Raw genomic sequence first — 12,079 nt, 5'->3', positions numbered from 1 at the left:
ATTTCATTTCTTATAATTATGTGATTAACCCGGTCACCGCTTTATTTATTTTAATTAGGCCACACAGAGTAATTGGACAAAAAATGACCTTTGACACTGTTGGTTTATCAATCTTTCTGATCAATCTTTTTAATTTCTTTTGATTCAGTTCCTTGCTGCTCTAACAAGTCCATGACTTTTTTATAAACAAGTTTATCTGCATCTTTCGCATACAAATAATCAATATGAGTAAACTGCGTATCGTTTATCTTGATGGATGTTTCACAATTGGGCAACTCGTTTTTCAGTCGTTTCACGCCCTATGAAGTAAGTTCAACCATTAATTGACTTAATGAGTAACTGCGTTTATGTACATACTTTTGGATCGCATAGGACATCATTTTCTGACCAAAATATGGACACTGGAGCTGTAACTTTCTGCAATTGAAAAATGCATTCATTCATCAACAAGTTACGCAAAATATGCAACTGATTAAAAATAATTATAGGAAAAATAAGTCTAATTTAATTACACTGAGTTTATAAATTGGCGGATTCATTTGGCCATATTTTTGGATATTTCCTATCATTCCATAATCGTATTGCCTGAATTTTCCAGAATGTACGCTCTGAAGAAAATGGATTGCGGATTTGGTGGAACATGTAGATGGTGCATGTGCCAAAATTACGGGCATTTGCGTCTAGAAATGGAAACAGTGGTAAAATATACTCTGAAAATAATTATAGTTAGTCGGTCCATAAACGAACCTCGTTCATCTGACCAGGATTGTATCCTCCAATTGCATACATGATATTGTCACAAATTTCTGTTGTAAACGTATCGCTCTCAGTGCATGCAGAAGGTGCAAATTGATGCATGTACTTCAAAACATAGTCCGGTAAGATTTCCCCATTTCCGAGAAGGTCATAAATAAACTTTCGTGTTGAGAAAAGTATTTACAAAAAAAACGATTAGCGTCAAAATTATGGCAACAACTGTAGCAAATTTATATTACCTTTTCGATTACACCAAATCGAGCCATATATCTCAAAGGGCTTTTCATCCCCTCCAGATGCACCGCAGGTGCCAAAGCTATCATTTTCCGAACCTTTGCATTATACTCTGGTCTCAAGGACATTGCTACAAAAAACGCCGTTGTTCCCATAGAGTGACCCACATAATTAAGCTCTTTCAGACCCGTTGTTGCCAAAATATAGTCAATTGAAGCAGGAATATCATATTTCCCTATCTCGTGCCAACTGTTTGACAATATAATTTTAATAAGGACTTAACTAATCATATCTCAATTTTAACGAGAGCTACAAACCTGAAATCCCAAAACGCAGATTTTTTTGGAGTCATCGCAATATTCCTCTTCGAATATCGATTTCCTCTTGCGTTTGCTGTTTAAGTAAAAATTCACAACAATTGCATGCGAACTGTGTGAGGTTTTCATAAAAATGGCACCATTTAAATACCACTTACCCATCCAGACATCATAGCCAGCGTCAGCAAGCATGTATGCTGTAAATATGCAAGTAAATAATCATTATAAAGTAACTAGCAGCATGCAACTCATACTTTATATATTATTACGAAGTGCTTTATCCGCAGTATTCATAATCCAATCCACTGATGAACTACATAATCCGTGATGAAGCAATGCAATGGGCTTCTTCTCTCCAGCTTCTTGTGTACCACTTGATGTGACATTATTATCATTATTGCTGAGGGAATCTGCGTGGCTTGGATGGTGCTTCCTACCAAATGGTATTCTGTGTAAGGTTAGGACATAGTTGTCGTCTGTGTAAAGAGTATAAATATTAATGGCCAATGACTGAATGAGCTGAACTTGCCTTCCCTAACCTGTGTAAACGGTATGCGTCTCAACTGGAAATCCGTACTTCTTGATAAGTTCGGTCTGTAAGAGCAAATAAGTTTTAATCGAATGTGTCAAATGTGTCACCGAACTCTAAAAAATGTTCTTACGTACCACATTCAATTTGACATCCGGATTCTCTTCCTTCTTCACGGTTTCAGCCACAAATGCAGCATCGTCATAAACGTCAAATGCCAGTCCCATTCTCATCCGGTTCCAATATTCACTTCCCAGAGAGAAAAAGTCAAAACTGTTGTCTGCAGGTTCTTCATCTGCTGATTTGACTAAATTTGGAAATCCTACCAGGGTGAGAAGCAGTATTGAAGAAATCGTAATCACTTTGGAATTCATAATATCGTGTATTGATCTTGGTAGCTAATTTAGTTTAGTTGATGCCCTTAGAGATTGGGAACTACACAAACTTGTAGTGTTTGCAGTCAAGTTGAAGTCACAGATAAATCATACAAGTGTTGGTCTCACTAAGCACTCGGACAACAAAAGACTGAATTTTTTCATGCGCATCACGCCGTAATATGAGAACTTCTTACGTGTGGGAAATATCTTTAGGTGGTGACTAAGCAATTTATAACTACTTTAGGTTTTATAGCCCTCTTTTCTCCTGATAGTGAGGTGGGGATGATAATGTTGAATAATAGAAGCGACCAGTCTCAATTTCCACTCCGAGTTTTTTTCAGGGATTATAATGCACAAGTTTACTACTGCGTTGCACGTTCTATTCTGATGTTTCATGAATGAATGTATAATCCAACTGATCAAACTTGTCAGTCCACATTGATGTTTGGACTGGAAATTTGTGCTATGGAACCATCAGAGAAGGATGATGAGTCAGCGGTCAAGGTTTCAGTTTGTGTGACTTTGCAGTCTTTACTATACAAATAATTCATGTAATTTAGAAGATTATTATTATAGAACCTGGCTATAGTCATAGTGGGATTAGATGATGACAAAATGCAGCGGAAATTCCAGTACAGTGATTACAACACAAAAAATGATCATGAAAGAACCAAATGAATACAAAACAGGTATCGGTTGAAACTGAATTCAGCAGGCGGATGGATGATATTCTTAAACCAAATGTGACGCTTTAATGAACACTTTACACCGAACATAAATACAATGAGCGTGTATAATAGGCTGAACCAGCTTAATCAGTCTTGAGATTACAAACAGCTCAAACAGGTACATGTTTCTTTTACTAATAGGTACATATAAATACAATAATATTTTTCAACGAGGAAAAATTCATAGAAATAATACAAAAGTAAAACTTTCAAAGAGTCTCATTTGTTCCCATTCACTTTTAAATGTACTAAATCCTAGAAAAGTTGTATAGCTACGTATGTTTTGTATGTATGTATGGCTGGAGGGTGTTACGTTAAAATTATAGTATCAATGGTTGTCATTTATTTTGTTTTTGAGGGACCTTGGCCTGACTTTGAATTTTTTCGACCAAATGGGCACAGTGATTTGTTCAAGCATTCATTACACTTTGGTGCGGTTGGATTACAAATAGTTTGACCAAATCCGACCAACAAAATATTCACATCTTGCCACATATCTTTTGGCAACCAGGATTCCAATTGCTTCCGAGTGTCCTCTGGAGTAAGCTTTTTCTTCTCCTTTGCCGAAGTCCATCCCAAACGCTCAGAGATTCGGTGAACATGAGTATCGACTCCTACATACCAAAGGACTCAATTGTGTATCATATAATTGTGTAAAATAATTATCAAGTTATCTTACCTATTCCTTCATTAACTCCCCAAGCAACTTGCATACAAATATATGCCATCTTCGGTCCTATTCCGGGTAGTTCCATTAAACCTTGAGAAGTTTTCGGGATATCTCCACCATACTTGTCCAACAATATTTGTGAAACCTTTTTTATGTTGGCAGCTTTCTTGTTGTAGAACCCGACAGGATTAAGCATTGCTTTTAAATCAGATTCCGGAATTTCCAACATCTTTTCTGGTGTACAGCCATAGTCCTTGAGTCTTCCCATTGCCGCAAAGGTCACGCCATCCTAGAGGCATGACTTGTTATTAAATTTGAAGCTACATACAAATTTTTAACCCGAGCATATAAATCCTCGTGTCAATCTGTGACACACTATCGGATCACATTTGGCCGATTTTAAAAATTTCATGACCCCTAGGATGAAATGAGAAAATAAAGATGCTTCTAAAATGGTGGTCATTTAGAGGGAGGCCCTTTTAGAAAATAAGAAAAACACGAAGCAAATAACTGGCTCGGGCTATATCAAGTCTCCACTGCTGTAGGTCGCTATTTATATAATTGCATCATGCCTTTGTCTGACTGGACAGTAAGAGTGATATCAACGTCTGGAACCGCTTCACCTATGTATAACAAACCCTATTGAAATTAGTGAATTTATTTATATTGTATTTTACAAGAAATATTTCACGTACTTCTGGCGATGCTGTATCATCCGCTGTCCTTTCACAACCCATGGTGTCAACCGGTGCCGGATTATCTACTCGCATCTCCCGAATGTTTTCCACGACTTGACGCCAATTTGCCGGTTCAATCGTTTCGCTAGCCTCAACTTTGGGCGACTTTGGCTCTTTCTTGACGTCCGCATCGACCTCCTAATTATATAAATAAAACAATGGATAAAACTCACCTAGTGTCGACTTAAGTAATATCGTCGTATACACCTTACCTTATCTTCCTGTCGCTGTCGTACACGTTTTGCAGGTTTTTTATCTTCTTCCTCCTCCTCCTGTTCATACTCAATCTTAACAGGTTTCGCTGATTTAAGGGCAGAACGACGATTGCCTTTCGTTTTTTGCGACCCTGTTTCTTTTGATGTCGACATATTGCTGTTCCGATTTCCTATCAAAACGCTCCCGGCTCTGACAGGAAGTACTATTGGTGCAACAAACAAGTTGAAATAAGGTTGTGGTATAACTCGTGTGTATAAAATTTGGCAGCAAACAGGTAAAATGTTTTTAAAAAATCGGGTATTCAGACCCATTCAGTCAGACCGACTAACTATTCTGAATGTAAACACAAATCTGTCATGTACTCGCGGTGATGAAATTGAGATCCACGTGCACCATGAAATGCATCCTAACGAGACACACATTTATTCTTTCCCAACCTTTTTATTTCCCACGTTCATGAAGCCATTAAAATTGATTAAAGTCCACTTAAAATATTCTGTATAAATACAACCTTACATGAATTGGTAAGAATCAAGGGACTTTTCAGACAACAAAAGGTGAATATGTATGTGGCTCTTTCTACCTAGGGAAGAAAATCTATAGAAGAGAATTGAATACGTACTTATTACGTTGTCAGAAGAGAAACAATATAATCAGGGAGTTTTTAGCTTAGTTATTACTAAAATTCTCAAAATATTTGGGATTGGTATAATAGTTGACGTCTAAATCTTACGTGACCAACCGTACATATATTGACTTTCTCAAGATTCTCAATTTCCTGCTTTTTACTCTATAGGAGTGTAGTTGCATATAATAAAATGACAATTATCAATGTTAACCCTTGAACCGTGGTTTCATTATTTTATCAAACTTAGGACATCGATAAATCCTTAGCGACATGCGATTGGATCTTATCGAAGGACAGGCTTCTCTGCTAGTAATGAACATATAATATGTAATTTGTACATAAGTCTGCTCAAGCCTATTGGTTATTTTTTAATCAATATGGAAAATGTGCATGATTACTACGCAAATATGTATGTCTATCAGGATAGGAAAATATGGACTGTATTTGTGTTACATGCCTGATGAAATAGTTTTTTATATTTATTTGTGCTCGAAGAATATAAATGCATGGTGTTGAAGGCTTGTCAAAGTAATTTTAAGTAGTGTATTTCCTCCGGGCTTTGAAGCTGAAAATTACTTATATTAATTGGACCCTATCCAGAAAGGATAATAGGAGTAATGTTGGATTTCATATCAGAAAGTTTTTGAAAAGTTTGAAAGTCTTGCAAAGAAAAATTAAAAATCGTGACTACTATTTCTCTCATGAGCATTCAACTTGTATTCCCTTTTTCATGCAAATACATAGTACTTCGTTTTCTAGGAAAGTACGGTATCTAACTTTCCCCAAAAAATCAAAGATGTTATTCCTTTCTTATGCACACATATTATGTATATTCTGAATTTCCATAAATTGTTTATTTTGGCTATTATCCACAGAAAATAAGAAATTCCAGCAGAACGTTTATACATACATTTGTTTGTTGCATAACTAATAGTTAGTTAGAGAAGCAAACAAAAGAAGAAGTGCATAAAGGAGCACAAAACGCTTTCATATACATCCATCCATCCTTCGCTATAATGTAGTTTTTGCAAACTTTTCCATCAAAAGTTTTACTTATTTTCCAAAATGGGGCGCAGGTAAAAGTTAATGAAAAATAAATCTTTCCACGACCGAGTATGGTATACACATAACGAACATACATAATAGTACATAATGGTACAAAAAAGGTATGAAAACTTTGATAAGACCAATCAAATCCCCAAGAAGAAGAAATCTTTCGGAAGAAAAAGAAGACGAAAAAACGACTCCGGAAAGAAACATTTGGGGAAAGTTTTTGATTAAAAAAATTATTCAAGTTTTTCCAATCGCGAATCCTAAGCTGGGTAACCCCCAAATGAAGGTGAAAGTTTCCCATTAAGGCGTCTCCCTTTCTGCTCCAAGAAGAAGTATGGCATGGCAGAGTCTTAAAAGTCCTCGATGCTTAAGTAGACTTAATTCCGATAAAGTTACTTAATGGTGGGCAACCTCTTATTATTACTTTACCTCAGATTATTACGCCATGGATGCAGATGAAGAGCCATTTTACAGGTGGTACGTATGTTTCTACTAATCATCATTAATCGCCAGGTACCGACATGTAAATTTTGCTCATATGTATCTGCATTTCATGGTATATTTATATGTAATAAATATATTCTTGTTCGTGGTAAATATGTAGGAATCATAAATGTTACTTATGCACTTTCTTCATTAGTGGAGGGTCAACCCACAAATTAATAAATATAAATAAGCAGACTCAGATTTATTTACTTGGATGCATGTCTAGCTACGCCGACGGGAAGCAGACAACACGTAAAAGTGGTCTCCTCATGGTGGAGAAATTATTGTTTCCTGAGGATACTTTCCGCAATTCCTTTTGTTTGTCAACACGAAGGGTCTGGAGTTGAATTCAAATGCCCGAAACATGATTCCGTCTCTTAAAATACAGAAACAATGGCGGAACCGAGTTGGAGGGTGCGGACAGGAGAGACTTTACTCGTCCTGGAAACTTTGAATCCTTTGGGATCAGATAAATCTATCTGTCTCTCGAGTGAAAAGGACGCTGTGTGAATGTGTTGTTGCTTGGTTGGCGTAACTTTCTCGTCGAATCTCATACTTTCTTTCTCCGTGATTCTCAAGTTACTTGACTGACTGATGTGTTATGTAGTACTTGTAATGGGCATAAACTGATACCAGATAAGATATTGTTTTTGTAAGTTTCGTGGATTGGAGGTGGTGCGGTTTTGTTTGTTTATTTGTTGTTTCTTGTTTGCAGCTCAATTGGATGGACGAGCAGCAGCAGCAGCAGGTTCAGACAGAAAGCAGAGGAAGGACTCTCATCGCCGTCGTCGTCGTCGTCTTTCCTTCTATAAATACGCATATATCGTCACCCCCGTGCAGTACTGGATATTATTACTTTGTACACGGCATGGTCGTCGCGGACGGCATGCAAGAAGAAGAAGAAGTAAGTAAGCGAAACAACTTTCTCCCCTCAATCAAGGGAGAGAGAGTGAGAGAGGGATGGGGAAACAAGAAACAATTCTGCCCACACTCTGTCATTCTCTCCTCTGTTCTGCCTCGACAGTGTGAGGTTTGTGGCAACCAAGAAGTGACTTTGGTTTGCGTTGTGGAGCAAAATGAAAGTTAGTTTTTTTTATCTGATCCGTTCATTTTGTTTGTAACTCATTGGCAGGCCCCGGGGGTGCTGGGTGCGGAGAATAACTTCCTCTGTAGTAATTGGTTGGTTTGGTGGAGAGCAAAGTTACTTTCTCCTAGAGTTGACCATAAGTTGGGAAAGATACATAAGTACCCAACTTTGTTCGGAGGTAATTTTTATGCTGATACATAACTTGGTCCACAGAGGAAGGTTTTATGTGTGTTGTAATACTGCGACTACTATTCCATTCCTATCACCCTCTGACTGGGTGAGTAATAACATCTTCATATGCCCAAGTTCATTCCCCATAAAAAGATTAGTACTTTCTTAAGCTCTTTCAATTTTGTGTGCCCATTTCAAGATTTCCTCTCCTCCTGAAGAAGAAGTAGGAAGGACAATAATAAGCACGTCTCAGGTTACATCAAAAACTTTCTTCCGCATTTCCACTCTGACTTCCCTCTCTAGAGAGAAGTTCCTCCTATCAAACAAACTTACCTATTATGAAACTTTCCATCCAGAAATTAAACCAACTTTCCACTAAAGAACACAATGTTGTGGAAAATAGAACTTTACAATATGCCAGCCAACCAACTATAAACTTTACCAGTTGGTCCTTTATCGTCGTCGTCGTCGTCGTCGTGGTGGGCAAGTGAGCAGTAGCATTATTATTATATAAGTAGGAGGACCAGTTTAGTGATGGGATTTATACGTGTCTGTAATTGGGCTCCTTTTTACCAACAGCATCATGGATGGCGTCACTGCATATTCAATATGTCCGCTAAACGAGTACCAATAGGCGTGTACCTACCGAGTTGTAAACCTTCAAGAGTTGTGTATATTTAGTTATAGGAAAAGGTACATAGTTTGTTCCACGTGATTTTGATTTTCAATTGCACGTAATATTTCCATGCATGTGTGATACAACACGAGTTGATATTTCAATTGGAACTCTGACTGGCGTGGTTGAGTAAACATGTTTTCAACCTGTCCCAGCTAAATATTAATTCTATTTTGCCTTTATATAGACCGCCTTAATGTGACATTTAGAAATCAGTGAAGCGTAAAATGCTTACTTTCATCTGCCAACACAATATAAACGAAGCAAATTTGATATTAAGCGAAATAACTAAATTATGTAAGTAATAGACTCGTAGCTCTATAACTTAAGTGACGGTGGCCATATTAAAAACAGCTAGTTTTTTCCACTGCTTGCTTATCCACATGCAAAACACAATTTTTTTCATCTATTCATACGATTGCCTATCCACGGTTGGAAATGGGTTTGCTCAAATATTGTTTCAGTTGGAAAACTATTTTCTCTGTGAAGAAGCAAAGTTGTCGAGAGTATTCAAACGAATGTTCAAACTTTCAAACTCAATAATAAAGTAAGAAAAAGTTTAATAATATTTCCATCTCGGTTACTTTTTACTCCTCGGTTTGCTTTAACTTTGTAAAACATCACAACTACTTAATCTACGAGAGTTTTACAGCCAGCCACCCAGCCACCCGTTCCCTTCAAGAATTATGTATGTTCCACATTCAACCACTGCAAAGAATAGAATACATTACACAATACGATGCGAGTTTAAAATTGGGAAGAAATTACATGGCCCCCTAAAAAAGCAAGTGTTAAACGGACAGTAATTAAGATAGATATATACAATGAGATATTGTTTTTAGTGTAACAATGAGTAGCATACACTTTGAAAATAATGTCAATTATATATTACCATTAAGCTAAATTGGTAAACAAACTGATTGACAATTCGCCCTGCTGTCGCCATAAAACAGTACCTCCAACAAGAACTTGTTCCACACATTTGACAGCTTTTGACATTTAAACCTGTCACCACTCTACTCTACCCACGAACAAACAGCCATTTACCCTTGAGCGTTTGCGGTCATGCTCCTATGAAGAACCTCTTCATCACCTCATTTCACGCTGAAAGATCACAAGCCAAGTATCAAAATGTGGAAGATAAGCATTTATGCTGGGAGGAAAGTGGCGAGAGTTTTGGAGGACGGAACTGCGTGGAGAAAGTTGACTTGGCATCATCATCACTATTTACTCGTATGCACCCCAATGTTGGCATCACACCATAATAAGTGAGTAGCCAACCACCACCACCACTAACTTATTATTATATAGAACAACACGCTCAAATATCCAACAACGTCCCATTTTTATTGCGTGTATTGTATTTTACTTGACTCTCCACTACTTTCCCTCCTTGCTTTACTGCCGCCTCGGAAACTTTGGCCAATAATAAATAAACGAGGATGTGTAAACTTTTGTGTGTATTTTTCCTACTTCTTCCTTCGTATCATCATCGTCATCATCATCATCATCATCTCAACCAAACTTTCTTTTTGCTTCGTAGATCTCCAATTTCTCACCATGAACTCCGCACACAAAAGTAAACTTGTTAAGACTTTATTATTATTCTCCTTGTTGTTCCGCTGATTCCAAAGTGCCAGTTGAGCTGTTATCTAGCACTAAGGACTAACTGCTCACATTTACACAACTACTGCGGCTCATTTTCTCTCCCTCACACTGATTATGGGAACACCACTTTGTTCTTCTCATCAAGAAGTAGCCGTGTAATATGGCTTCATGGCGATTGCTTATTTCTTTCTTTTTGTCAGTCAGCTCTCTCTGAATTTCTCCATTTCTATGAATCCGTAATCTGAAATACCCGGCAACCAACCAACATGTTCCAAATGTTTGAAACTATTTACAAGATACTTTATTAATTTGTCACAAAACTCATTCGCATGAAGGTACTTTGTCAGGTAGTATTTCTAAATATGGATAGCACGAGACGCGTGAATATAAGTCTTCTCATCAGGTTTAAGAGTATAATAACTTTCACGTGAGTACGAATTCGTGAATCCTCTGCCGTTGTGCCAACAAGAGTATGTGTACACGAAGGAGAGAGGAAGCAAACCTGGAGAGGATTCATCAAGGGAAACATTTACTTGGTATTAATTAATTAAGTTGAACGGACAAACTTGTGGGTAGAACACAACAATGTGGTTGGGACAAACTTGGGAGGACAAGTTATTTACGGTACGGTGATAAACAGGAGGACGACTCGGTAGGAATACTTTAATGGTCGAATCCTGTCCAGTCTCCTGTCCCACGGCAGGAGAGCTGGGACAGTCTCGGTAAAAGACATATTGATAATTAATTAGGACAGAATTAAAATTAAAAGAGACAGAGTAGTTGGGGAGCAAAGGAGCATTTTAAAAGTCCATTGGTTCCCTAATTCAAAAAGTTTTTCATTTCAATCGAAAAAGTTTAACGCATTTTCTACTCTTTTCTTCTCGAAAGTGCACATCAACTTTGTTAGTTTAGTTTGTTGTATGGACAGTACCCAATGAACAAGTTTAGTTGCGAGCGTGTAATTTGGAGGGGCACATAATGTGGATGGAGAATAAGGGCTCGCTGGAGTGAAAGTTGGTTGGTTGGTTGGTTGGTTGGTTGGATGGATGGTGGGGAAAGTTGAGTGTGTAAAGTAAACTAATACGAAACTAAACTAAAGTCTGCGAGGTGAAACTTCATTGAGGAACTTTCAATGAAACGTAAAATAAACTTTTCTCTCAACTCTTACACAAACTAATCTTGACTTTACTTTCCCTGATCAACTCCAACAACTCCTCTCTCCAACCCCTTCCAACAAACGCGTCGTCGTGCCTCTGTTGTACTTGCACTGCATATTTGCCTTCACATTAGCAACTCTTTGTAAGCCTCATTTTCTGATCCATAGACTTGACACGCACACAGCTTTCTCCTGATGGGGCTAATCAGTCTCAGCTAATTACACCGATCTCTCACCTCTAACCCCACTTTGTTTGCACAAACCGTGCAATAATGAGTTGCATAGGAAAGGAGGGGGACTCTTAATAAATCAAATCGACAACTAATCACATCCTTCCCTCTTGTTCTCTTCCCCTCTTCTCTTGTTTGACGCGTAATCTTGTTACGCAAATTACACAATCCGAAACAACATCAACTGGTACATAATAAGCTATGCGAAACAATAGCTATATTCGTAGCTTTATGGACGTATGTAAATATATATCGACTTGGTCTCTTGTTTCGTGTTTGTTCTTTAATTACCTGGCTATTATGTCACAAGTTTTGATGATCTTTCCACTTTGGCCAATATGCATGCAAATTTATCAGCATCATCGTGTATAATTTGGTGCACAACAGAGTGATAAATATTTATCAGGGGGCTTAATACTT

The 12,079-nt window shown here is 37.6% G+C and overlaps 2 protein-coding genes across 2 annotated transcripts; both read right to left on the bottom strand.

Moving 5' to 3' along the window:
- Window position 1: 1 nt before the first annotated feature.
- LOC110851140 (lipase 3) lies at window positions 2-2,638 on the bottom strand. Its single transcript, XM_022098792.2, has 10 exons — window positions 1,974-2,638; window positions 1,847-1,901; window positions 1,577-1,783; window positions 1,466-1,504; window positions 1,308-1,383; window positions 996-1,239; window positions 748-915; window positions 513-680; window positions 358-417; window positions 2-299 (listed from the first exon to the last, which is right to left on the bottom strand). The coding sequence occupies exons 1-10, from the start codon at window positions 2,208-2,210 to the stop codon at window positions 108-110; spliced, it is 1,446 nt and encodes a 481-aa protein (XP_021954484.1). The 5' UTR covers window positions 2,211-2,638; the 3' UTR covers window positions 2-107.
- A 297-nt stretch (window positions 2,639-2,935) lies between these two features.
- Window positions 2,936-4,928, bottom strand: LOC110851166 (endonuclease III-like protein 1). The gene is made up of 5 exons (XM_022098824.2): window positions 4,561-4,928; window positions 4,307-4,486; window positions 4,184-4,234; window positions 3,621-3,900; window positions 2,936-3,555 (listed from the first exon to the last, which is right to left on the bottom strand). Exons 1-5 carry the CDS (start codon window positions 4,873-4,875, stop codon window positions 3,284-3,286), a joined length of 1,098 nt encoding a protein of 365 aa, XP_021954516.1. The 5' UTR covers window positions 4,876-4,928; the 3' UTR covers window positions 2,936-3,283.
- Between the last annotated feature and the right edge of the window lie 7,151 nt (window positions 4,929-12,079).

This window comes from Folsomia candida, unplaced genomic scaffold (assembly GCF_002217175.1).
Source record: "Folsomia candida strain VU population unplaced genomic scaffold, ASM221717v1 Fcan01_Sc006, whole genome shotgun sequence".
Taxonomy (NCBI): Eukaryota; Metazoa; Arthropoda; class Collembola; order Entomobryomorpha; family Isotomidae; genus Folsomia; species Folsomia candida.
The sequence above is the reverse complement of the archived record's forward strand: the minus strand, read 5'-3'. Positions and strand labels throughout refer to the sequence as shown.

Excerpts from the sequence above, each read along its gene's own strand:
- LOC110851140 (XM_022098792.2), bottom strand. The coding sequence starts at position 2,210 with ATGAATTCCAAAGTGATTACGATTTCTTCAATACTGCTTCTCACCCTG. Across the intron at positions 681-747 it reads ATCCTGGTCAGATGAACGAG|ACGCAAATGCCCGTAATTTT; the intron begins GTTCGTTTATGG and ends TTCCATTTCTAG. Across the intron at positions 418-512 it reads CGCCAATTTATAAACTCAGT|AAAGTTACAGCTCCAGTGTC; the intron begins GTAATTAAATTA and ends TTTCAATTGCAG.
- LOC110851166 (XM_022098824.2), bottom strand. The coding sequence starts at position 4,875 with ATGGGTCTGAATACCCGATTTTTTAAAAACATTTTACCTGTTTGCTGC. Across the intron at positions 4,487-4,560 it reads GACAGCGACAGGAAGATAAG|GAGGTCGATGCGGACGTCAA; the intron begins GTAAGGTGTATA and ends TTATATAATTAG. Across the intron at positions 3,901-4,183 it reads TACTGTCCAGTCAGACAAAG|GATGGCGTGACCTTTGCGGC; the intron begins GCATGATGCAAT and ends TCATGCCTCTAG.